Source organism: Mastigoproctus giganteus, chromosome 2 (assembly GCF_048544385.1).
Source record: "Mastigoproctus giganteus isolate SK-2022 chromosome 2, ASM4854438v1, whole genome shotgun sequence".
Lineage (NCBI taxonomy): Eukaryota > Metazoa > Arthropoda > Arachnida > Uropygi > Thelyphonidae > Mastigoproctus > Mastigoproctus giganteus.
In genome coordinates, this window is record NC_143576.1 from 1,245,920 (window position 1) to 1,260,794 (window position 14,875).

General features: G+C 34.0%; 1 protein-coding gene across 2 annotated transcripts in view; it reads right to left on the reverse strand.

Annotated features, from left to right (window-relative positions):
• The window catches only part of l(3)80Fj (lethal (3) 80Fj), a 694,407-nt gene that overhangs the window by 282,174 nt on the left and 397,358 nt on the right, over nt 1–14,875 (reverse strand). For both annotated transcript variants that reach the window (XM_090387924.1, XM_090387932.1), the window contains exons 32-34: nt 14,631–14,752; nt 10,559–10,673; nt 2,218–2,397 (exon numbers count right to left, since the gene is read on the reverse strand). In XM_090387924.1, coding sequence (XP_090244050.1) covers nt 2,218–2,397; nt 10,559–10,673; nt 14,631–14,752 — 417 coding nt within the window. The remainder of the gene's footprint in view (nt 1–2,217; nt 2,398–10,558; nt 10,674–14,630; nt 14,753–14,875) is intronic.

The following is a 14,875-nucleotide window of genomic DNA, read 5'->3' on the forward strand; positions in this document are numbered from 1 at the left end:
TTTCCCTGTACAGTATCTTATTATACTGATCAGAGTCATTAGGCCTATAGCACACTCCTACTCTCAATTTTGATCTCCCAATTCTTATGTCACACCAAACTGACTCGACACTGCACTGTCCAGCGATGTCCACTGGCTTCACTTCCTTGGATTTTATGTATTTCTTAACTAATAGCATAACCCCTCCTCCCTTCCTATCCAGTCTATCCTTTCTGTAGACGTTGTACTCCCCAAATTCCAGTTCTGCATTCCTTATATCTGTGTGACACGACGTCTCTGATATCCCAACAATATCTGCCTTTGATGTTTTGAGCAATACCTCAAATTCATCAAATTTATTTACTAAACTCCTAGCATTGGTGTACACGCAAGTATACATGCACCTATTTCTATTCTTAGCTACCCTAACACAACCCATGTGTTTACTTGTACCGCAATGACTCCCAGCAGTCTCTGAAATATCCTGCATCTTGTTTTTCAGGCTTCTGCTCATTCCAATAGAAGCAGTGCAAGAATCTCTTTCACCTCTGCCAGTGGCTACTGTTAATCTATTCGTCTTTGTCTCCCCCCAAGCTAGCAGTTTTCCGACCCACCTAACACTGCCTCGATAGCATCAGCAAATATTCTTGCACCCTTTCTATTTAAGTGTATCCCATCCCTGTAGAAGCAATCTCTCCTGTTAACTCATGTAGATGGGATTCTTCCTATTGCTCAGAATAATCGCCTGAGAGGGCATAAATTCAAATTGAGGAAAGACAGTTGTAGGATAGATGTGCAGAAGTTTGCCTTTAGCCAGCGGGTGGTTGATTGATGGAACAAATTTCCATCTGTCGTAGAAGTTGATAGCTTAAATAGATTCAAGGCAAAACTAGACAATCATTTGGAGCGAGTGGAAGGGTGAAATGAGAGAGAAGGGGGTGTTTTTTTTTTTTTTTTTTTTTTTTTTTTGGCTAATGATATATAAGCTTGCTTTCTTGCATCATGTGCCTTTGCTAATATTAAGGCTAATTTTTTTATAACTATCGGAAACTTAATTTTTATAGTAGTAATAACTTAATATTTTAACTTTATTTTTATAATAGTAGTAACTTAAATAGTAATAACTGAACAAACATCTTACCTTACAAATTGTGATACTTATATGTCAGATAATATACGTTCATTTAATTTTCTTCCTCTTCATTGCTGATAAGCAATCTCTTCTGCAGCCTCTAGATTTCGTGTACCTTCCGTTCTCTTTAAAAGTCACAACTGCATGCTACAAAGTCACAATTTTTATGGTCTCAAACAAGCACAGAACCCTTGTTATATAAGTAATGTGTTGTGCGAGGATTGCCACAATTTATCAAGGATCTCCCAACCAAATACAGTGGACCCCCACTTTAAAGATATAAACCACAAATTTAACTTTATTACCTTACGAATTAACAAAGTTAAGTGATATGTGAAAATTGGAAGAATATTTTACAGTTAGCAAAATAAAAATAAATGTACGCTTATGTACGTAGCTTAATTAATATGTACTATAATATGTACATACTAATTGATATTTCTGTTTGTTGTCTTTTTTTTTTTTTTTTTTGTTGTAAAATTTAAAACAGTAAAAATGATAAGCAATCAATAACAAAGAACACAGCATGCACAAAAAGCAACAAACATGATATGCACAAGTGAGATCTGGAGTAATGAGTTTCTGAAAATTTATGTTTTTTATATGATTGAATATTTCGAGGAAGGGGAACACATTTCACCATAATAACATGAAAATCCACAGAATTCCAGCTATTGGCCCTATCGCAAAAGAAGATCGACTTTACTACCCATTTATAATAGATTACAGTAACAGAAAAGACCAATCAACCGGAAACTGCAAATTGTTTTTAATGTTTTATGGTGGTGACCTCCAGAAATGTTCTTTAGAAAAATATCACAAAGGCGGTAATGACTAGCAAGTTAACAGCAGGGATTCACAAAAAGGAATGGAAATGTTAAATGAAAATAGATATATCACCTAAACAGCCATGAGAACAGTGATATAAATTTAAATGTATTTCAAATTATTCCAGTAATTCTTGGTGCTGCTTTTAGCAAGGAACTCGCAGGGAAATTAGCAGAATAAAAGTATTGGCAAGAAATAATAATGAATAATATTGAGGTTAAAAAAAAATCTGTTTTATTATCATGCATAATATTAGATTCAAGCCATTTCATTAATACCTTGGATTTCTGGATTCCTAATCACAGAACCAATTTGTTTTAATGCTTGGGCTCCAGCTTTCTGAACTTTAATATGAGAGTCTGAAAGGACTTCGATGAGTTTGGGAACTATACTAGGCAGACAAGAAGAAAGCTGTTTTGGGGCACAATATGCCATTGCTCCTAGAAGTTCAATTGATCCTGAAAAACATATATGCAAATATCTGTTATAAATATATTATTAGCATACATACCAGCTTCAGCTGGCAATGGATATAATATCTTACAAAACATTCTTGATAAGGGGAGGGGGGAAGAAAATTAAAAGAAACCCCTAATTTTGTCTCAGTATTCTGTTCCATTGTTGGAAACAACTATTATATTCAAAATATTGATTTTTGGGTTCATTTAAACAGTAACTCTATCACACAACCACACTGTAGGAATTAAAACACACATATATAAAATACACTCTTATCATCTTATTTATTCTTAATAAATTATGACTGGATCAGCTCATTCGCCTTTAATCCTATAGGTGGAATAGCAGATATATATCCGAGGGAGGGTACCTGGTGTTTTTTAGTATTATTATCACTATAACAGTGGATGCTGTTAAAGTGAAATAAGAATGTGCTGTATTGTAACTTGGATACAATAATATCAATATTGGAGTGCATTACCTGATTTTAAGAGGGATACATGAGTCAGTTGTATATGACCAATACATACCTGGATAAAACTATTTCTTTATATCGATTTCATCTGAAGCTGGAAAGCTAAAGTTGTTGTCTCTCCTCTATTTGTTGTCCAGATAGAGGAGAAACTACAACACAGATTCGAACCCATTTTCTCTCAGAGTTCTTTCTATTATCAATTTATAGTCTGGTACTAGAAATTCTACTGCAGTGAAGTTTGTTGGGTTTTTCACTATTTCATCTATTAGCTCAGTCACTGAATTGCCAGCATGTGATGAACTGATTGGTTTGTTGTACTTAACTACCTCAACTTGGATCATATTTGCTTTGCATTTTAATGTGAAGAAGACAATTTATTTTTCAAGGTAGATATCACACTTAAAGAATTAGTATGAATTAAAATCTATTGGATGGATAAGTTGTTGATATTTTACAATGATAGCTGAACTGCATATATTCTGCAATATAAACGCTGCATTCCACTGTAAGGGAGATAGCAACATATGAGAAATGGGATATTGCTGCTGTTCCTACAGCAGTTTGCATTTCTGATCCATCGAAATTTATATCCACTTTCTTAGTCATCCAGGGAATGGACTGCATGAAATTGCCAGATGCTGAAAATGTCTACCAAGTTTCTACTCTACTGCTGAAATCAGTGGCCACATAAGTGTTCCTGTGTTCCAAGGAAGACCCAGTTCATCTGTTTCTTAGTATATATTATGAAGGCATAAGTCTGATATATCCCTTATTTCTTTTAGTTTATTTCTGGAAGGTACTAGGCTTTTCATACCAACAAAGAAATATTGTTCAGGGTTTAGGCCTAAATGGATGTCAGATGAACTAATTAGACATGTGACAGAGAAGAAAAATGCATGGGATACATATAAATTAACATATGACATAGAAGCCTATGATAGATATAAGCTGGTCTGTAACCAAGTTACAAAAAGTTAGGCAGGCGAAGGCAGATTACAAGAAATCTTTGGCATAGGATGCAAAGAAAAACAGCAAAGAGTTCTTTAGTTATGTAAACTCTAGAAGGAAGGGGATGAATCAGATTGGTCCATTTGATATCGATGGTTCAACTGTTGATGATCCTGCTCAGGTAGCTAACAAACTAAATGAATATTTTGCATCGACATTCACACATGAGCAGTTATTCGGGGAGGGGAATGCCAGAGGTGTATTCAACTCTGGCAGCAAGCTAGATAATCTTGTAATAACTGAGAGTAAAGTGGAGGAGAAATTGAAGATAAACACAAGAAAGGCACCTGGGGTGGATTGAATCTATCCAGTTATATTAAAGGAGGCGACAAAGGAAGTAAGCAAACCCTTAGCCATAGTTATGAGAGCTTCCCTGGACTCAGGGGAGGTACCCATGGACTGTAGATGTGCAAATATGACCCCAATCCACAAAGGAAGATCAAAGGGGCAGACAGGTAATTACAGACCTGTTAGTTTAACTTGTGTTCCAGGGAAATTAATGGAGGCATTGGTTAAAGAAGCATTGCAGGATCATCTAGACAAGACTTCAGGTATAGCTCGGACACAGCATGGGTTTGTTAAGGGGAAGTCTTGTCTGACTAATTTGATTGGATACTATGATGTAGTCACAAACAAACTGGATGCAAAGAATAACTTTGATATCATATATTTGATATCTTAGAAAAGCCTTTTATACTGCTGCACATAGAAAACTGCTGCACAAATTGAAGCACTGTGGCATTGGAGGCAAATTGCTGCTATGGATAAAGGGATGGTTGAGTGGATAAAGACAGAGAGTGGTAATCAATGGACACTGCTCTTCGTGGACTAATGTTATTAGTGGAGGCCCTCAGGGTTCAGTGTTGGGTCCATTGTTGTTTTCTGTATTTATAAATGATATTGATGATGGTATATCAGGCTTAATGTCCAAGTTTGCAGACAATATGAAGGTTGGTAGGGTTGTTAATGATACTAATGACGGTACACTGCTGCAACAGGATATAGAAAAGTTGAGCAGGTGGTCTGATAGGTGGCAACTGAATTTTAATATTGACAAATGTAAAGTACTGCATATGGGAAGCAGGAACCCTAGAGTAATGAATCAACTCTGTGGTACCACACTGACAGTGGTAGAGAATGAAAAGGACCTGGAGGTAATTGTGCCGGCAGATATGAAGTTTTCTGAGCAGTGCAGACAGTCTGCAAGAGTAGCTCATGGTGTCTTGTCAATGATATACAGGAATTTTTCCAGCAGGGATAAGGAGGTGATTATCCCATTGTATAAGGCAATGGTCAGACCACACCTTGAGTACTGTATATAAAATGAGGCCTCCAGTACAGGTCTGGAGGCCTCATTTTAAGAAGGATGTAGAGCTGTTCGAATGAGTACAGAGAAGGGAAACAAGATTAGTGAATGGAACTAAGGGTTGCTCTTACGAAAAAAGGCTTATGTTTTGAAAATCACAGTGTCTGGAGCCTAGGCACCTGCGAGGTGATCTGATTGAGGTGTATAAAGCCTTGAATGGTTTCAGCATGCTCAATGCTGATGGGATTCTTCCTCTTGCTCAGAATAATCGCCTGAAAAGGCAAAAATTCAAATTGTGGAGACGGTTGTAGAATAGATGTGCGGAAGTTTGCCTTTAGCCAGTGGGTGGTTGACTGCTGGAACAAACTTCTATCTGTCGTTGTAGAAGTTAGCTTAAATAAATTCAAGGCAGAACTTGACGAACATCTGGAGCAAGTGAATGGGTGAAATAAGGGTGGGTTTTTTTTTTTTTTTTTTTGGGTTAATGCTATATAAGCTTGCTTTCTTGCATCATGTGCTTATGACCACAATGTCATCAGCAAATCGCAAATGGTTTAGGTACTCTCCATTCACATTGACGACCATTCTGCGACCAGTTTAATCTTCTGAAAGCTTCCTCAAGGGCAGCAGTAAACAACTTTGGAGATATTGTCTCCTTCTCAATTTTAAATTTGCTACTGTCTTTGTGTAGTCTAATAAAGGAGGTAGCATTCTCATATATTTTCTTCAAAATCATAATATATGGAGTATCTATGCCTTGTCTTTCCAGTGCCCGAAACATTGTCTTATGCTGTATGGAGTCAAATGCCTTTTCATAATCCACAAATGCCAGGTATAATGGTATTTTATATTCATTTGCTTTCTCCATTAGCTGTGATATTACGTGAAGGTGAGGGCGCCTCCGTAGCCAGGTGGGAAGGAGCAGCAGTGCGCAGCACAAGCTTCTTGATTAGACCGGGGTTCGAGCCCGTCACCACCAAATACGGAGGATGCGGAAAGGTCAAGGAATGACCACCGCATATCCCGGAGCAATATGGCCTTAGTTGCTAATGCTCCTAAAAACCAACAAAACAAACAAACAAACGTGAAGGTGATCCATAGTTGAGAATCCTGTCCTAAAGCCAGCTTGCTCTTTCGGTTGATTCTCATCATGTTTCTAATCTGTTAGTAATGACCCTTGTGAACAACTTGTAAATGTGGGATAACAAACTAATTGGTCTATAATTTCCAATTTCTGATGTATCTCCTTTCTTTTGCAGCAAAATATGATTGTATTATTCCACTCCTTAGGCATCACACCTTTTCTAATGCATTTTGTGAAGTCTTGCCAGTTTTTGTGTCATGTCTCTTCCCCCCCAATTTTAACAACTCTACAGTAACTTCATCTTCCCCAGGGGCTTTCTGATTCTTTATTTTCTTCAATGCATGTTCTACCTCATCAGGAAAGACATTGGGTATGTCGTGTGTGTTACTAATTTGCAATCCATCTTCCCCACTGCTAGCATCATTCCCTCGCTCCTTGTATTCTCTATAGTAGTCTTCTGCTATTTGAATTATGCCTTCTCTGCTGTTTATAAGTACACCATCGCTATTCTTCAGTTTCAGTATCATTTATCTTTATGTATTACAGCTCATGGCTGCTGATTTAAGTCCTTTGTTTTCCATTAATGCTTATTCTACTGTTCTTGTGTTAAATTTTCTTATGTCCTCTCTGAGTGTCTTTCTAATGGTTTTGCATAACCCAGTATACTCAAATTTTATCCTTGTCAGTTTTATCTTGCTCTTCATTTGTTCATCATGACAAGTGTTTCTTGACTAATTTTTTGTTCTTTGGATTTCTTTTTACTTATATGTTTCTTGGGCTTTATTGCTTTCAGAAAGTTGTAATATTCCTCATCGATATCTTGGTCCTGAGCAGTCTGCAGAAGCTCAAATTTGTTCTTAAGTTCCAGTACATACTGCTTTTTCTGAAAGACATATTTTGGTTATATGTATCCAAAAAAATTTAATTCATCCAAAAAAAAAAAAAAAAAATTCATACATAATTACTGGGTAATTGCACCGAAGCCAACAAAAGGTGCAAAGACTGCAAAAGAAAAAATACATAAAATAAATAATAAATAAAATGAAAATAAGCAAATAGCACAGGTTATTAATATATATATATATATATATATATATATATATATATATATATATATATATATATATAAACTTAAAGCAATAAACTGATGTTAACATAAATAACACAAACTTCAAATTAATAAGCTGCATTTAAAGACACAATTAAAGCTACATTTTCTTGACAGTGGCAAAACAACATGTATGAAGTAACACAGGTTAGAATTCAGAATTTTTTGGTACATGAAAACTTAACAAAAGTTCAACAAAATACTACTTGAGAGAAAATTTATTATGACATAACAGGGTGAAATGGTATATTTATGTGGGCTGTGGGAGTTGAAATGCCTAGTTAAATCAATGGTCTTAATGCTCACAACATTTGCATTAATCATAAGTTGCCACAATACTGCCCTATGTTTGAACAAATTAAATTGCAAAAATATTAATCTACCTTTTACTCAGAACAGTGGTTTTCAACCTTTTTTAATAATGGCACCCCTAAGTAATTTATTTTATTTTGCGGCACCCCTACTCAATTTTCTGTCTGTTAGGTCCGATTCTCTCGGCGCGCGCGCGTGCGTGCGTGTGTGTGTGTGTGTGTGTGTGTGTAATATTAAAAAATATATATGTTATATGATAGTTATTACAATAATATAATTATAAAAATTACATTTCATAATACAAATTATATATATACAGTATATAACAATTTTATTCTTTATATAGAGGTACTAAGTAAACATCAATTATACATCACCACAAAATTAAAAAGATACTATACACCTTTTTATAATGAAATAAACATATAAATTAAAAAATAAATAAATAAGTTTAAGTAACTTAAACCCAAATTATGTGGCACCCCGGTTGAAAACCACTGACTTAGAACCTGAAACATCTAATATGACATCCCGTTTTGGAATTTACCCATTCATTATCAGGAGTAGGTGGATTTAAGTGACAATTCACTGCCAAAATATTATTAATACAGACTATATCATATATCACATATATCATATAGACTATATCATGTATCACATATATCATACAGACTTATTCATACATGAAATTTTGGAACAGTTAATGCTATTCTGGTCTTTTCAAAATTCTGAAAAAGTTTAGTAAATAGTAGTCTATGGTAATCCACATTTACAAATGATAGAATGGAATCTACAGACTGTTGTTTAAAAAAATCTCCCCATCCATTATAAAACAGTATTTACAAAACCATTTAAAGTAGGACCTTAAATGATTTTATAAATAGGAAATTTAATGTGTTTTGTAAATGGGGGATTAAATATTTGGGCTATGTCATTTATTTTAAATATATAATATTGGTGTAGATACCCCATAGTTTACCCATGAATTAAACTACTTAGTGTGAAAGGCATAGTCTTTAATTGTAGCTCATATTGTGGCTACCTTCATGAGATATCAGGTATTGTATTACTTCGAATAAGTAATGCTTCTCTAGTAGAGAAGACTAATGTTATTAATTCTCATTGGATACCACCACCCCCAGACGGCACCATTTCAAAGCTGTTGGCCTATCATCGGTTGGTGGGCAGGTACCCAGATAATCCAAACATGCCATCACTGTTGCAAAGTGGTTCCACAATATGAGAGATGCCAAATGGTGTACAGAATGATACAATATTTGAAGATTAAATGGCATAATATGATATGGGTTTAAATTAACTATATAATATCGGTGTAGATACACCATAGTTTACCCACAAATTAAGATACTTATGTAGTGTGAAAGGCATCGTTTTTAATTGTATGTGTCGTCTGAGTGGTGGTATCCACTGAGAATAAATAACATTAATCTTCTCTACTAGAGAAGCGTTACTTATTCGATGTAGTGCAATGCCTGATATCTCGTTGTGAAGGTAGCCACTATATGAGATACAATTAAAAACGATGCCTTTCACACTATGTAAATAGTTTAATTTAAGCCCATATCATATTATGCCTTGTGCATTTAACCTTCAAATATTGTAACATTTATTTTAAAGTAACACAATATCAAGACAACCCACAGTTAGGACAAAGTTTGCATACTGTGGGTATTAAGATCATTGTAATTTAAACCCTGCCAAGATCAGGGAGCAAAAATTCAAAATGAGGAAGGTTACTTGCAGGATAGATATACAGAAATTCGCCTCCTGCCAGCAGGTAAGTGAATTGTTGGAACAAACTTCCATCTGGTATTACAGAAGTTGAGAGGTGTTTTTTTTTTTTTTTTTTTTTTGGCTGATTCTCCATATGCTTGCTTTCTTGCACCATTTGTCACTACTAATACTAAGGTTATTAAGATCACTGTAGTTTAAATCCTGCCAACCCACAAAAATGCATATAAGGACAAAGAAGTCATACTTTTCACCATTTTTAAAAGTTTCATGCTTCACGTATCACTGAAAAAAAATTCTTTACCACTATTCAGGGAATTGTAGATGAGGGACCAATAAATCCTAAAACAAGCTGTCTTAGAAGCTTCTTGGCTTTTAACAAAATGGTAAATTAACCTTTCAGAAATGTTACTTGTATCAAAATAGTGCAAAAAAGTCAAGTCAACAGTTAAAGCAAAGGATCATGATATGCATTAAGTTTAAAACCCATCAGCCACAAAAACAAACACGAGAACAAAGAAATTCTCTACTATTTACCACTTTTAAAATGGCCAAAATAGCATTTGCTATTTTCTAATTTATAACAGGCTACTAGATTACCATTATTCAACTTCCTATGATAAGATATCCCTAGCTAATAGCAAGGTTAAAATTTAGTTAGCTATATATCTCTCACAGTCTCATACATAAATAAAGTTGAATTAATCCAATATATAAGAATATCTAACCAGGGAACATAAAATATATTACACTGTAGGCATAGTTAACAACTGAACATGAATCCACAAGTATAATCCTTATAAACTGTATATCTGCTGGTATTACTACTACTACCTCACTGATATCTAATAACCATTTTGAACACAAGTGAAAGTTCCAAAGAAGTATGAAGAACACACACAAAGCTGGAAATGTGCAAAAAAGGTGCCGACAAAATGTCGATATGACAGAGTGGGGAATGAATAGACGAAATACATGATAAATCAGAAAAATAAGGTAAGCAATCATTCATAGTAAATAATATATTTGGTTATTTCAGCTTTCCTATTTTTCTTAGAAACACATCTATTTCCTAACTTCCTTAAAAACACTATGTATAAACAATAAATGCTCACCAGCCTTTGTTCTCCATGAGTCCTCTTCTAATGCCGCCAAAAGTGATGGTAACACTAATTTAACCCCATGAGCACTCAATTTGCTCATCACAGCTCTAGCAGTGTCATCTGTAGCCTAAAAAATAAAAATTATATACGTAAATATGACTACAATTCCTTATTGCACGCACATGAGTAAATATCTGTGCAACCTTATTAATATACAATATACATTCACGTTCATTAGAAGACCATTAACTTCAAAAACATACTGAAAATTTAATAATTATATTTTAATAATGCTGAATGTTAACAAATTTTCATATTTCTAATAAAAAATATATGATTGAGACAATTATATAAAATACATTTTTATAATTTTTAATATAAACCCTCAGCACTTACTGATAACATGAAATACTGTTGTGGATGTGGGTGGTCTGAATAAATTTAAGGAAGAAATAGACATATTATTGGAGAGGATGAACAGGTGATATGGGAGTTTTTTTCTTGTTTTTTTTTTTTTTTTTTTGCTGATGCCTTTTAAGCTTGCTTTCTTGCATCACATGCCACTAAAAATAGTAATAACAATAATAGAAGTCACTCAGCTTTTTACACTAACTAAGAGATACTGTTGAAGGCTTATAACATTGAATGCATACAAATCATACTAGAGTAATGGTGGTTTAAGGTAACTACAATTTAAACCAATGTTAATCTGTAATAATTTCCTTTGTGAAGTGCATAATGTTCCAGAACTTCTACCGGTTTCTTAATCACATATGTAACTGCTGTCGGTGACTGGGATGTTCATGCAAGTAAGATAAAAAAAAGATATTATAAGAAAGTGACTAACCCCAGACTGATCAAGCAGAGAGAGATCAGTACTCTTGTATTTATGCAGGTGGATCTTAAACCCATGAGCAAAAATAAATAAATAAAATAAAGTAGATTATGAGGTCTCTAGCAAAGAATGCAGAGAAAGTTAGCAAAAACTTCTTTATTTATATTAATATTAGAAGGAAAGGGATGAAAGAAATTAGCCAACTAGATATGAATGGCATATCTACCAAAGATCCTGTTCAGGTTCTGAAAAACTGAACAGATATTTTGCATTTACATTCACACACGAGGAATTTTTTAGAAACAGAGATGATAATAGTATATCAAATTTTAACAGAACTAAATGATTTTGTCATAACTGAGAGGAAAGTGAAAAAGAAATTGAAGCTACAAGTAAATAAGTATTGGAGTAATATTGCAGTAATATTGGGATCTAGCCAATTATAGTCAAAAACGTATTTCTAAGAAAGCCACTGGCCATAAAGTATGACAGCATCCTTGTACTCATGAAATAATACTACAGATCGCAGATGTACAATTGTCACTCCTATTCAAAAAAAGGCGTATTGAAGATTAAAGTGTAATTAGAAACCTAAGGTGGATTTGATTTCCAAAAAAATAATGTTGTCACTGGTTAAAGAAGTAATTCAGTATAACTTTACAGAAATGCAGTTACACAGCAATCACAACATGGATTTGTTAAGGGGAGATTTTGTCTAGCCAATCTCATTAGCATTACTAGTGGCAAATGTTCCAAGGAAGCAAGCTTGTATAACATTATTAAACACAGGCACACACACCACCTCATCTGTCCATCCACTCTAATAATTTTCCTAGTTCTTCCTTAAAATTTAATTGAAAAACCCACTTCCAAAATCCAGATAGTAGTTTATTTCAACAATCACTCTCTTACTGAAAGCAAGAGATTTATCCTACTCATCCTTCCTCAATCTAAGTTTATCCAATTATGTGTGTTGTCCAAGAAAGAACAGGGGTGCTATCAGCCTTTAGTTTATTCAATCTACTTAAAACATTAACACATTCTCTATTAACTAAATGTGAAAAAACAAGTTCAAGGTGCTATAATTTTTGGAACACTGAAAAAAATCAACATTCTGACATCCCCAGCATTACTTAAATTCATTCACAAAGGTTGAAAATAAAAAAATAAATAAAGTTTGGAATTCATTGCTAAATGAATTCCAAACTTTTCTTATTCTTTTGTGAACTGTAAATAAGAACAAATCTTAAAATTTTGCAAAAAGTTTATTCATGTATATGACCTAACGTCAATACAAGCAAAGAACAATTAAACTTGTGCCAAATCTATAAACAAAATCCAAGCACTCAAAAAGTTTGCCAATACTGTGTAGTTGTTAATTTCATGTGCCTTTACATTTATGGCACTTGTTGGTTGACTGTTTTAAGAATCACTGCTCGTACATGTTATGGCAGAGTGCATTGTGACATATTACTCCTAGTGATGTTTTATGCACATATGCGAAAAGGCAGTGAATGTGTTAAACTTTTCATTCAGGTGTCCTTGCAGGTTCCTAACTTTAAAGCACTGCAATTTGCAGAACTAAAGTCAAGGACACAAAAGGGTATTCTTATTCTTTTGTGTCCTTGACTAACCTGGTTGCTCTTCTCTGCACTCATTCCCACAAATTCACATTGTTCCCAAAATAAGGCCAGGCCTGTTGGTACTCAAGATGCAGCCTAACCTGTGCATTATACAATTGGATAATCACTTCCTTCTCCCCTGCTGGAAAAATTCCTGTATTATATTATTAACAATCTTCCACGAGCTGTCCTAGCAGCTTGTCTGCACATTACTCAGGAAACCTCATGCAAGGCTGTACAATTACTCCTAGATCTCTTTTGTTCTCTTCCACCTCTTGAGTGTGATACTACACAGTTAGTATATTATCCTAGGATTATTCCTACCTATATGCAGTGCCTTGAATTTGTCAATATTAAACTTCAATTGCCACTACTCAGCCCAACTGCCTAATTTTTCTTTAAGTGAGTCAAGAATATTCCCATGAGTGAGGAAAGGGCATTTCCCATGCTAAGGCCCAAAATTTGTGAGTAGAAGTGCTTGTTGAAGGTAAAAAAAAAAGGCTTTTCTTATAGACAGGTAGATGATCTCCAATATCTCAGAGTCTTGGGTTTCCAAGGTAGATGTGGCTGCCTACAACCTCTAGGAGACACATTTTTTGCTTCATCCAGAGGCATTGTTGTGAACACAGAACAAAGGTCGAAAGATACCAAGATGTTGTTTGTATTAATATGCATATCTTTTAATCTGGAGATTACATCTTGACTCTTCAAGGCATGCTTGTTTCAAGGGAATATTTACCAATAAGGAGTTAATATGTTCTTACATGCCCTCTACACCTGAAGAAATATTTGCCAAATGCTACCAGTTGTATAATGAATAACATAAGTGATTTGGCAGGAAAATAAGTATGGATATATTTGGAACACTAGACAGTACATGAGACATCACTTTAAATTGACTTCCACAATACATTTTGGATAAATATAGATAACAATGGTGTAGAAAGAACAGTGCCTTGCATAGCCCTTAATTTCTGAGTAAGATGGATTTTATTTTATAATTTTTTAATGAATATCCATTTATTATTTATATATATATATATATATATATATATATATATATTACCAAAGTCATACTTGCGCTTTTATATATGTAAAAAAAAAAAAAAAAGAACAGTTATAATTTGACAAAAGTGACATTTAAAAAAATGTTTTAACAATGGGGTATTGAAATTCAAAACATGGTGTGAACCTGCTGTTTTAAGTTTGTGTATTTTAAGTCTGTCAATTTTACCATTAAAATTTTTGAACAGTAGTAACCTCCACCCCCGCATATACCCTATGCACTGAATTTTTCAATTTTCAAATCAGCACTCCAATCAGTATTAATAACTTTATATCAATAATTTCAATATTATCAATCAATATAAATATATATATTTTTTGTTCTAAAATATTTCTACACAGTACATGACTGAAAATACTGCGATACAGCCACATCCATATAAATATGGCATATTTATATGGATATGGATGTAAACAAGTTTATTCAATGGTAGAATGCCTGAGTTGTAGTCATGGTATAATTGCATTAGCACAACATCAGAAATGAATAGATTATAAGTCATGCATTTACTAAAAGTTTATGTTAGTGTTTCATCTAAGTAACAGTAGTAGCACTACTTACTTCTCTAACATACTGGTTTCCATCTCCAAAGCACAGAAGTAAATGTGGAAGTACATGCACTATGTATGGCTCAAAAAGGCGTCCCAACATATTGCACAGCATTTCAAAAGCAAATAAAGCACCTAAAGGAAGAATACAACACAATCACATCATCAATGAAGGGAGGAACAAAATTCTAAAAATAAGTAATCCAAATTCAGAGAATTTGTTTTTCCATTTCTTCTTTTTAAGAACTTGTAGAACTT